General features: G+C 39.5%; 1 protein-coding gene across 1 annotated transcript in view; it reads right to left on the reverse strand.

Annotated features, from left to right (window-relative positions):
- The window catches only part of arid5b (AT-rich interaction domain 5B), a 71,097-nt gene extending 58,991 nt beyond the window's left edge, over positions 1 to 12,106 (reverse strand). The window contains exons 1-3 of the mRNA XM_032540943.1: positions 11,882 to 12,106; positions 11,307 to 11,561; positions 1,433 to 1,667 (exon numbers count right to left, since the gene is read on the reverse strand). Of these exons, the coding sequence (XP_032396834.1) occupies positions 1,433 to 1,667; positions 11,307 to 11,561; positions 11,882 to 11,902 (511 nt within the window). The 5' untranslated portion in view covers positions 11,903 to 12,106. The remainder of the gene's footprint in view (positions 1 to 1,432; positions 1,668 to 11,306; positions 11,562 to 11,881) is intronic.
- Positions 12,107 to 12,429: the final 323 nt, after the last annotated feature.

A 12,429-nucleotide genomic window follows, 5' to 3' on the forward strand; every position in this document is an offset into this window, starting at 1 on the left:
GTGTGTGTGCGCGTGTGTGTGTGTGTGTGCGCGTGTGTGTGTGTCTCTGGTGCCCTGCCAGAGTCTCAGCCCGTTCTGCTGAGTGGGCAGATTCTCTGGCGGAGTGTCCCATCAGAGTGACAAGTGCATTTAGAAACAGCCTGATGGAGTCATTAACGGCTGCGCAACTCATTAGCAACACAGACATGCACACACACAACTCCTCAGTAACAATATCGTCATCGTTAGGTTATTAAACTGACAACAGATCGATTTATAAAATCTGGATGCAGCACATTTGGAGAAAGCCATGATATGGAACATAATATAATTTAAGAAGCAGGCTGACACATTTATTCATGAAAGCAAGAACTCCCTCACACACACAAAGACAATCAAACTATATTGATTACTGGAATAACGAAGCATCCATTATTGATCCTCTTGTCCTTTTTGAGAGAATCAAGCTATATAAAGTAATCAAGGGCATTACAGCATCACACAGAAACACACCAAAGCTTTTCTTCCTGGAAGATCGTCAACAGATAACAGCACAAGAATCATCAATAAACCAGCCTTTTCTACAGAAAAAAAGGCTCACGTTATTTAAGCCAATAGCAGTTTCACTTTTAGCATATTTTTGCTGAGCTACATTATGCCATTATAATCAGCATTAGGCATTACATCACAACCATGTGAGAGAGCGAGGCAAAATCTGGGAAATGGCTTCAAATGGAACATTATGTTCTTGATGATTATTAGGCTCAAATACCAGAGTTTCCTATTTGTATCGGATGAGTCATCGGCAAAGACATCCAGCTTTATGTTGGGCCTGATTCATAGGTAAAGCTGCCGTGAGACCCCAACAGCCCAGTGTAAGAATCAAACATTTCACTGACACTTAATGGCAGCATATACATGATGAATACATCAGACACAAACAGCAATGATCCTTAAAGCTCCTGAGATACACAGCAAATTATAAACTGAACTGATGGATAAGAAAGTGTCAGAGGTGCCATTGACTACAGTTTGATGTGACTCTATTAATTCAAGACATTACCAGCTGAATTATGTGATTTTTGCAAGGCGGTTTTTGTTGTTGTCACACTCTGAAACAGAGCTGTTATACTGTGGGATGGTAATGCATTGGCAAACATGCTGCCATTACCTCTATCCTGCCTCTATTAGTGTGATTCTCAGCTCATTATATCGGGAGGATTTCCAACTACATACTGATGAATTACTCCAGTCAAGACAACACTTGTTAAACCAACCAAAGGACAATAAACATAAGCTGATTTATGGCAGACAGGACACAAATACATAAACATTCAACACAGCAACCCAGGGAAATTGGAAACCCTGCAATAACCTTTTGGAATGAATAAATGTTTTAAAAAATAACCTAAAAACAGAACTACAAGAAATTGAGGTATATGCTGGCGCTCACCTAGCTGTGCCCTCTCCCTCTGGACATCCTTGAAGTTGAGTCCACTGGTCAGGGTGCTCTCCCGGTAGCGGTGGAGGGCTTCCCGCCTCCCATTGGTCCCCAGCTCTCGAAGCACAGAGGATTTGAGAGGCTCGGCCTTCAGACAGTGGGTCCATCCTGAGAAGTCTGGTACCGTCCACTTCACCAAGTCCTCCAGCCGCACAATCACCTTCTCAGACACTGCAATTACTTCGTGCTGCAAGGAAGTGGGGCAGAATCCCAATTACATTTAGAAGCGCATCAAAGGAATTACAGGTGCTAAATACAACTGTGTCAAGGTCATGGCTCATTTACTTTAGTCACAATTTTAGGACTGTGTTTGAAACAGTTTTGTTGAACAGAAACATGTAAATATTTGAAAAACGGCACATCTGCAGGTAGGCTTTACATGGCAAATTTGATGAATTTAAAATCCATTTTGCTCTGTAAATAATTGAAAAAAAATGTGGTACTACTGGAATTGTTGGATACTTTCAGGTGAAATGATTTGTGATATTTTAAAATCCACCAAGTCTCTGAATTTTTGAGTCACTTAGACTCACTAGAAGCCACTTTTAGATACGTTACTGTATATATTACTAGGTAGATTAATGGTATAGTACTGCATCATATCATATACATGTATCATGTTTTATTATGTGAAACCTTAATCTGAAAAGTAAGAAGGGCACTGGAGTAAAAGTTGTATAAAATGGAAATTCAAGTAAAATTCAAGTACTACAAATGTATACTTAAGTATATTACTTGAGTAAATATACTTAGTTACATATACCCACCGGTAAGTCATGTTTGGCAGTATAAGGTGAACACAATCAGGGTAAAGAAATAAATAAAAACAAGATTAAAATAAGGATATATATCAGAATCACAATCAGAAGCTAGTTGAGGAAACAAGCCAAACAACAGGACGTCCTTATTTATCAACTAAATTGGTATGTGAGTCAAGCAGCATTACGGCTGTGGATGCACATTAATGTAAGTAAATTACAGCACCATGAATATGGATGATGGGGATGATTGCTGAATTGAATTTATGCCAGCAGTTAAATCAATGTCAATGGGGACGTAGATGTTTTTAGACTTTTTGATTAGCATTTAGGAAGTCAGGCTCCCAATATTCACTATGAATGTTGAGATTTTTATGCTTTTAAATCACAAGTCACACTCAGCTGCTATGATTACACCTTTAAAGTGTAAAGGGGTAGAGGAAATGCAATTTGTTACAGTGAGAGTGTAATAATTAAACAGTAGAAAGCTGTGAGCCAGTGGTCTCCCTGACACACAATAAAACTAATGTAACACTGTCAGGAAACTATAAATGTTAATCTATAGCAGTGATGTGCATGGCTAACACTGGGGTAAGTTGAACATAGCCGTGGTGGTTTTGTGTAAATACTTTATTCTGTTCAGTTGGTATACGTAATAAGATTTGCTCTCAGTATGTGCTTCAACATTTTTTCCGAAAGGTTGATTCAGCTCCATCTAATCACTCTCAAAATCAAAGAACTACAAGTCCAATGGAGAGGCAAAGAAGCATAGATGCTTAAATGTGTTTCCATTGGAAAAGCTAATGGCTGAAGTGCTTGTTACCGACAGAGTGGAGTAGTGTGCTGGAAGATGGTTATTACAGAAACAGGGAAATCTGGAGGACAGATGTGTACAGGCAGAAACGCAGACAATCTGAGTAGGTCTCTCATGTTTACCTTAGTTATCTCCAATTTACCAGGCATCTGTCTGCCTGTACACATTTCCCCTTAAAGAACCTGTATATTACTGACACTAAAATAACATTTATTTACTCTACTGACATATTTACGCACTGTCTGTATGATTTTAAAGAGGTAAGGCGCAATCAAAGCTACACTTATGCCATCTAATAAAATCCTAAAAGGACAACTCTGCAGTAAATCCTTCCTATGTGAAGCTTTAAATGTTAAGTTTTGGGGTCCTTTTGGCAATTTGAAGCTGTATTTCCCACTGTTTTAATGAATTATTTCAAAGTGTTCCTGTTTTTTTGTCGTCATATTCTAAAAACAAACTCATGAATAGATCACTTTTCAGCGTTTCAGATTCTCTCTGAGTGCTCTGTCTATACAATTACCCATATTCAGTTCTCACATCATCTGCAACTACAGGCATATCAAATCCCAACCAGTTGGAGACAGCATTTCCTTATAAAGGAAAAGCCTGCAAGGGATAGCTTGATATAGCTGTGCCTCCCTCACTAAGTAGAAACATCAAACATGGGTTTTCGGTCTTCTTATAATGAGCCGTCTTCAGCTGTCAAGTGGTGGCGGGTGGTTGTAACCGGCTTTCCATGCAAAGAAAAACTGACTACTGTTTCTGCCTTCAGAAAAGCAGGCCATTTGAATAATGTAGAGCAACAGTAAATAGCATTCAGCCTGCAGCCAAAAACACACTGTATTCTATCTCTTCAGAATTAGCTACTGTACTTTGATGCGATCTACTGACATCACAAACAGAAACACAAGCATGAAATATTTCAATAGAGTCCATTCGAAAAACAAAAATAATGTACTGAACGTTCTGCTGCTGATGTACGAGTCAAACAGCAGTACTTCAAGTAATTCAATAGCACACCAGAGCATACACACAACAACAGCAAACTGTAAAAACACACAGTCATCCCCGCTATATCAATCAGCTGAATGACATGCTGCTTCGTGTGAGTGTCAACAGATCCTGTTTGGGGACTTGCTCGGTTTGAGAGAAAAAAAACACAACAGGTGAGATCAATTCAGCAGCTGTCAACACAGTCCAGAATACAATCAGTCTATGAAAGGAGCCACAACAGACTACATCCATTAGCTTTCTTTTTATACTTTACAAGCCAACTTTACACCGGCTGAAGTCTTTGGGCTGCTTTGTGATGCAGCATGTACAGTCAGGGAGCTGAATACTGGTTTGTAGGTTGCATAAGTCATGATATTTGACTGTACTGTAGAATTATGAAATATGCTGTGTTTCCATGGAACAGGTTTCTGAGAATCAGTTATTGAGAAACCCTCACGACAACAGCATTGCACCAGCCTGGTTTGCCACCATAAATAAAATTGAGGAAAAGACTACACCAGGGCTGCAACCAATTTCTAGTTTTTATTATTGTATATCCTGTTGATTCAATTAATCTTCTAGTCTACGGAGATACAAAAATTAGACTTCCTATTACTTCTTTTCTTCCCCAGCCAACAGTCCAAAACTTGAAACTGCTGTTTTGATAGTCCATAAATCTTTTAAGTCATACATTTTTTAAACAGAAGTGTCAGTACTTCTCTTTTTGTGACTTCTCAAATGTGAGTATTTGTTAACTTTCTGTGTCCATTTAAATAGCAAATTGAATTTATTTGGGTTTTGAACTGTTGTTTGGACAAAACAAGAAATGAAAAGCCATAAACCAATGCTTATGCATTTCATTGCATTTTAATCTACAATTGTACTTTTTAATGTAGACAATAAACTAAACTTAAACTTGAACTGTAGGGAACATGTCACCGTGGCTTTTTCTTGTACTTTATAAGCCAATCAATAAATCTATAAAATAATTGTTAGTTGTAGCCCTACATTAAACAAATGACTTAAACGATTTGTCTACTACTAAAATTGTTACTGATTCATTCTCTGTAAAATCAATTAATCAACTAATTATTTCTGCACTAGACATAACAGATTAATCATTCCATAAAGCACTGCATGAGTCTTCCACTCACTGCTTTGGTATTTAAGATGTGCTTTAGAAACCTGCTCTTCTGTAAATGCTGCCCAGCCTCACTGTCCTGTCATTTCCAGTTAGGCAGCTAATATTTAAGCAAAGCGGCAGACGCAGCCAGCAGGCCACATGATAATATAGGTCAGAGGACTGCAAGCCCACAGCCAAGACATGACACTCCACATCAGCAACATACCAAACAGCCTGGTGTCATTTTAGTGACTCTTCCTACACAGATGCATTAAGAGCATTTATACACTCTGAATCCTACACATCATAAACGTCTTAATGTTTTACAAGAATTTTACCTCATCATCAATAAATGTGCATAATCTCTAACTGCTTGTTTTATGATTGAGTTAAAAATGCAAGGTGACACATTAACAGCTGAATGTTACATTCTGTCTCCGTTCTTCTATCAATAATTCATGTTATTACTGCGGCAGCATGATATCTCCAAAAACATTACTGAGTGAATTTATTGCTATGACTGCACATAATGGACTGAAAGTAGGGGAAAAAAACAGACTTTGGCTGTGAAACTGTAGATAACTCTGTTCCTGCAACCCATGACTGCAGCAATCCCATTGAAATTAAACTCACTAAAATCCATATCATTTTATTTATATGGATGCTGCGGTGCATTGGTGGCAAAACAGCCCATAAGGGACATTTACAATTCTATATTTGGTGATCCGATTAGAAACAATGCACCCTGAAATATTCCATATCAATCTGAACAATTCCCTGCGAGAAATCCACGCCACTGTGCTCGAACAGAGACATTCCAGACTGTCAGCGTTCTGCAGCGCAGCGTCTCATCGCTCGGACAGGACTTTCAGCTCGGGAGTCAAGGGGTGCACACTCCTAGTGGGTGGGTGTCGTTCTATACTGTGGGTACACACATTGAGACACACACACACACACACACACACACACACACACACACACACACACACACACACACACAAACACACACTGCCACAGAGAGGTCAGCACTGGAATTCCTAAGGCCAAAGGAGATTAGTAATTGAGTAATGAACATGGTGACATGGACAATGAGGAGACAGAGAGGGAGATAGAGAGCAGGAGAAGGAGAGAGAAAAAAGAAGAGAGAGAGAGAGAGAACAAGGGTATGAAACACAATATGAGTTCATTATCTAGTTCCCCTACCCATGAATGACCTTGGCTTTAGTGTCCCAAAACAAATTTATCTGGGAATTAAAAGGGAGCTCTGGGGAGTAAGCCAGGGACAATTGAATTAGAATATGTTTTTTGAAACTGCCTTAAGATGAGAAAGAGTTCAAGGTACAACATTTAAAGGTGAGAATCATTGTGTATAATGTTCTGCCACTTAATGCATGCAGTTTATTCATATGCACAAAAGTTGCTGTAATATCTGCAGGGGTGCTGAACTCATCTTTTATTCACCGTTTCCATTAAGAGATTGCTCTAACATGAGTTGGGGTGATATATGAACTTAGCATTCTTTTGCAGTTATAATGACAGAGAAAAATAGCAAGATAACAGGAGTTTTCAAAGGCTTTCTGAAAGTGGGTGAGGCATCCATCATGTAAGGTGACACCACAAAAAAGCTGCGTCAGCTCCCTTGAATCACAGCAGCTTTGTACTCTTGTATTTCAACAAATGCACACACAAGACAAAAAAACAGACTGAGTGCCTGATGATTCCACATGCTCCTTCTTAAAAAAAACAACAACGGCTGGAGTATTAAGCAAGAGCTTTTCATCTGTGGCAGTATTCTCCTCAAAAGGTTATAATAACGATTCACTGTAGCCGGGGGCACTGGAGTCATGCATCAAGGCAAATGTTTGCCTGTTCAAGTGGTTAGTCAATGACAAAGTGGAAAAAGCCAAGCTAAAGAGCACAAAAAAGTCACTTGTGTGTTGACAAACAGGCCGCTGCTGTAACATATCATTACTTAAGCTGCAAAGACACTAAATAGTTTGGTAAGAAAAATCTAAAGATTGGATGTGAGAAGGAGAGAAGGATGTAAATGACAATTCCTAAACCAATGGGAAATGTTAGTGGGTTTTTTTATAGCCTTTGAAGTCTGGGGTATTCTGTTTTAAAGGTTTTAAATTACACTATCCTAAAAAGCTGGTAATAATTTACATGCTATTTCAGCAATGGTGAGGAATTCACTGGAGGGCAGTGTTCAGAGTTAATGACTTGTTCTGCGGCTGGAGGAGGCGCACATACGAGCACACTACACAAGCACGCTAAAAGCCCCCCCACCTCTAAATTCCTGCCATTGTTGTGTGAATGGGGAGATTTGGCATAATGCACAGACTGGCCAAGACAAGGCAGCAGTATGGATGTTCTAAAAAGATTACTGTAAAAATGAGCCATATCACATTTACACTCAAGTCATTCAGCAGAACGACCTTTTCCATCAAAATGCTGGTCGCATATCTAAGCCACTTACACTTAACTCAACTAGCATCCCAGATGCCTATATTACCCATTCAGGGTTTTTCCCTTAGGAAAAATCAAAGAAGCAGCAAATGAATACAATCTAATTTCCCTACAAGCTGGCTTTCCAAGCACTGAAACACATGCATGGACTACTGCCATGTACTGAAGAAATGGCTCTGGACGCATGCCAAAGTGTTTTCCACAGCAATCAATACTGGCCTACTGCTGCAGTCCCCAGCCTGTCAGTGTATGTGTGTGTATGAATGCATGTGTGTGAGTTTGTGCCAAAGCCTTGTCAGCTAGAGGGACAGAACAGAGGAGAAGAGAGGTCAGATGAAATCAGAGGTGATGATAATAGCACATTAATATAACATTATCCAGAAATATTCACCGTGGTTGTGAATTCCCATTTAGAGCGCCTTGCTGCATTTGCACCAAAGTGGGATATATAGTATAAGATAAGCATTAGCAATTAACCGCCTGGAGCAGAGTATACAATAAGTGGGTGCTGTGTGCGATGAGCTGTTATCTACTACAGCGCTCTCCTGAAATGTAGAGTCCAAAAACAGAAAGTATTACAGCCAGCGAGCGGTATCAGCAGGAGAGGCAGGCTATTTGGAGTGAGAAGAAATAATGTGTCACTCAATGAGTTTGAAAACACATGTGACTGTTTAGTCAGTGGCCGTTTGCAGGCAGACTAATAGAGCAGAGGCCCCAATAGAGGGTTTGTCATAATGGGTGAGCAACTCGACACAAAGCCTGTTTAAAGAGCAAGCAGAGCTCAACTGGTGGGGGTAAACACTGCTTGTCAGGCTGAGATACAATGAAAAATAGAGCTTCCTCCACATATGGACTTAATAATTAACCCAGAATAAATAGATTAATGCATTGTATCTGGATCTGTTCATCAACAATTCAGCAAACACAGGCGCCGAGAGCTAGGTTTATTCAATGAATCATTATTTTTTATTTTGAGCCAAAGTTGACTGGATGTAAATCTGGCTGCGTTTAAAAAGGAATTGACCTCCAACCCTGTGACAGAAGAAAAACAAGCACAGTAGGTCATGGGTTGGTTCCCTTTTGTCACCGCACAGCACAGCAAAACATGGCAAACACAGCACAGGAGAGGCTGAGAGCAAACAAATACCTGAGAAATAACCAGGAAATTACATCATACCTCAGCGCTGAGAACACAAGTGAATCAGTAATCCAATTCCAGTGAGCTAGTTCAATACATGGTTGTTCTGATGTCTTACAAAGTTGTGCTTTTTGGTATTTGAATGATATTGTGCTTTAGGCTTAAGATAATACGGTACGAGTCGTGATTTCACGGAGAAAAATAAGCAACACAGCACTGGTTGTTTACATGTCAGATGTCAAACGATGCTTCCATTTAATGACGTGTAAAAATATTCAAGAGTTCATCTAAGAATAAATGTCATGAGCCCCAATGACGGCAAGTTGTGGCCTTACCTCATGATGTGCTTTTTTAAAACTAATTGTGAAAATAGCACACTTCCTGAGAGTTGTGTTATCAAGTTCATATCTGTATGAGTCACTAGACTAATTTGAACTCTTGATTTTCAGCCAGTCAATTACAGATTCACAGAGTAACTCAACAGCCATTAATCTGTCTTTATATGCAACCAGAGTCCAGAAAAAAAGACTAATGGGAGGTTTATAAACTCTACTTCCCAGTGTAGCTAAAAATGAACGCCTCTCTAGTGTTTACATTTTAAACACAAATAATCTTTTCACACATGCATCACTCAGGAACAGCCCATGAGTTTTAATATTACAGCTTTTTGTGAGGCTGGTTTACCCTTCTTGTTTGTTTTGGGATTATGGGTTGCATCTGTAAAGCACTTCTAGCTGACTCACACTGAGCAGATTAGTGTTATGGGGCAAAGTCAGCGAGAATCTGAATGGGCTCAGTGAAGGTCATAAACTGACTTGAAGTTGTCAGGGCAATTTCCACTTTGTAATATACAGTAAGTAGTCTGATTTGCTGAGAGCAGGAGGTTTGACAAGCCCTTTAATTAAGGTCACCCTGTAGGCATGTACATTGCACTTAAATATACAGTATCATCCTTAAATTATATCATTCCATTGTCTGTCTTATTCTATAAGCAGACTGGAACTTTAAAGCAAGTGCATCTATCCCTGATGCTTGCAGGATTGTGTGCTGTGATGCAAGTTGCTCCATAATTCATGCAGGGGAAATAGCTTTTATTCCTCTTATGCTTGTTCTCTGTTACCAAGTACACAAACTACAGCAGATGATTTTCGTCTTGAATGATTCTGTTTCCTTGATTCTTTGAGCTTTGATTTGCATTTGCATTGCAGCCCTTCTGGTAGGTAATATAATATTTTCCAGATATACCCAATGGACTGGAATGTAAGCACTTTGCATTGCAAATAAGTCTTTGGGTAAGGGGCGGAGCTGACATGTCATTGCGCAAGTGTGGCCTCAAGATCGGCGATGCATGCACTTAAAGTAATTACTAAATAATTGCAGCGTGTTAAAGGCTAAAGCGAGAGGGCTTCAGGAGATGATACCAGTTCATAGAAGAATTCTGCCACAAAGATGATACCTTGTCGAAGCGGCAGCCCATAAATAGCCACCTTTCTCATGAAAGGGAAATGTGATAGCCACTCTATTACTCAAGAGGAAAGAATGTAAGTAAACCATCAGCGGAAGAGACGAGTACAAACACTGCTTTGTCCTTCCCTATAAACAATATAACAGCAGCAGAGAGAAATATTTCCATCCAGCCGCAAGTGATCAAAAGCCGAGTCGTAATTAAAGTGATGGTTAAGGAATATTACATGAAACAACACATAATTTGTTTTACAGCCGGTGAGAAAAAAAACTCTTGATATCAGAGTAATGCCATTCAGTGCAACGACGTAACCGGATCACAAGCGCCACATATGGTCACAGTCAATCATAATTATTGATTTTCTGTGCCAACAACAGCGTAATGTAACACAGAGGCGTTTTAAGTGCTGCAACAAATGTGAGATGACAATATCACATTGTTGAGGGTGGAAATGTCCACATGGAAAATTATGCAAAGCGTGGAGAGTAGTTAAAACGTGTCGGCGCTGGCTGTGCTCTGCCACGCTTTATGACTCGCTTTGCCTCTTTCAACATCAGGCGGAATTACAAAATATCTAATAACTTCTGTACCAAACGATATGAGCCAGGTTGACCCCAAGCATTCATTGCCATTTCGCAATTTCCGCCCATATGTCAGTATTTGTCACGCTTTACCAAGAAATGAAATGACACTAGGCTAGATTCTTGCGGATTTTCCCCTTTATAACACAATTAACCCCATAGAGCGCAGCGGCAGCCTATTGAGCACAGCTGGACAAGTGCACATTCAGCAGTTGACACGACAATAGGCAAATAGGCTATAAAGTAAAACTAGAGAACAAATACCGCTGTAGGTCAATCCTTTAACTGCACGGGTACATCAATGTCAGTATTGATACATGCATTTATGAATGTCTGTCACCGGATACTAAACACACACTGCCAACTCCTAATGCAGCAAAGATGCTGTTTAATAAAATGCTTGCGAACATGGGAGAACACAAAGAATGGATCCGATGAAACCTCCAATGGTTCATAATTATTCATCAGGCGATTACTATTCCTACCTCTCCATGGGTGACTGTCCGTCCCTGGGGAGTATCCTCGGGTAGAAAATAAAGTTTGGAGCTTGATAAAAGTTGCTTGCTTGTTCTTTCTTCCCAGAGCAGCTGAAGCTCCGCTATGCAAATAGGATCCTCCGGTTTACATCTGACGAAGAAAAAGTCTCCGAGAGACAGAAGCCTCGGTTTGCCGTCCCGGTTAAATTTAAAGGCTTTATAGAATATATATGGTCCATGTAAACCGCAAGTCGAGCCCACCCACTGTAGAGGAAAGACACAAACGGAGAAAATAATGAATGGCTTATTATCTCATTTGGTAAACAAATCGTAGCTTAGTGGACACAAACATTTCAAACATCCATGCGTAATTACGCAAATATCACATTAGGATATCTCAGTTTACTGCACACAATTGGTATCATGTAACTATTTTTAGATGTTCAACATATGACACAGATGTGGTCATACTAAATGCAATGTGTCAAACTTTTGTGGATTAGGCAGGTGAGCACAGTTTAGAGCAGGTGGCGATTAGAGCAATGCGAAAATAAAATAAATAGACGGTTGATAACAAGCGTTACCTTCAGTGAGTTCGGCTCCATCTCGACGTTATGAATTGATTAAACTCAACACGCTCTCCAAACTTGCAGGCTTGAATGGATCGTCGAAGGTCCTGCAAGGGAGATATTTCTGTAGAGTTTAAAACATCGTGTATTATTCGATAAAGGGTCGTGCAAAAATATGATTTGGGTTGAAAAGCACTGCATTAAGTATCGTGTAAGTCTGCGTGTTTATTTATTAAAGTAAATCTGTGATAGTATTTTTTGGCGAATTTCTATTAAGCGTAATCATGTTTTTAGACCAAATATTAACACATACTCATAAAAATATCAAATATTTTCAATCAACAGTAAATAGTAGTTGTATTTTAAAAATACAAAAAAACGTTTTCGCAAACATATCTGCCTACAGAAGCTTAATTTGTGATAATATTCTGCGTTTTTGAGCTTTTCTAATACCTTGTGTCTTCCAGGACTTCTGTAAAAGACGTTCACTATGAAAGCACATTTCTCGCAGTAATGACACTGAGGCGCTTGCTGTGGATGCCTTCAAGAAACAATGTTACATG

This window comes from Etheostoma spectabile, chromosome 17, assembly GCF_008692095.1.
Source record: "Etheostoma spectabile isolate EspeVRDwgs_2016 chromosome 17, UIUC_Espe_1.0, whole genome shotgun sequence".
Classification (NCBI taxonomy): Eukaryota; Metazoa; Chordata; class Actinopteri; order Perciformes; family Percidae; genus Etheostoma; species Etheostoma spectabile.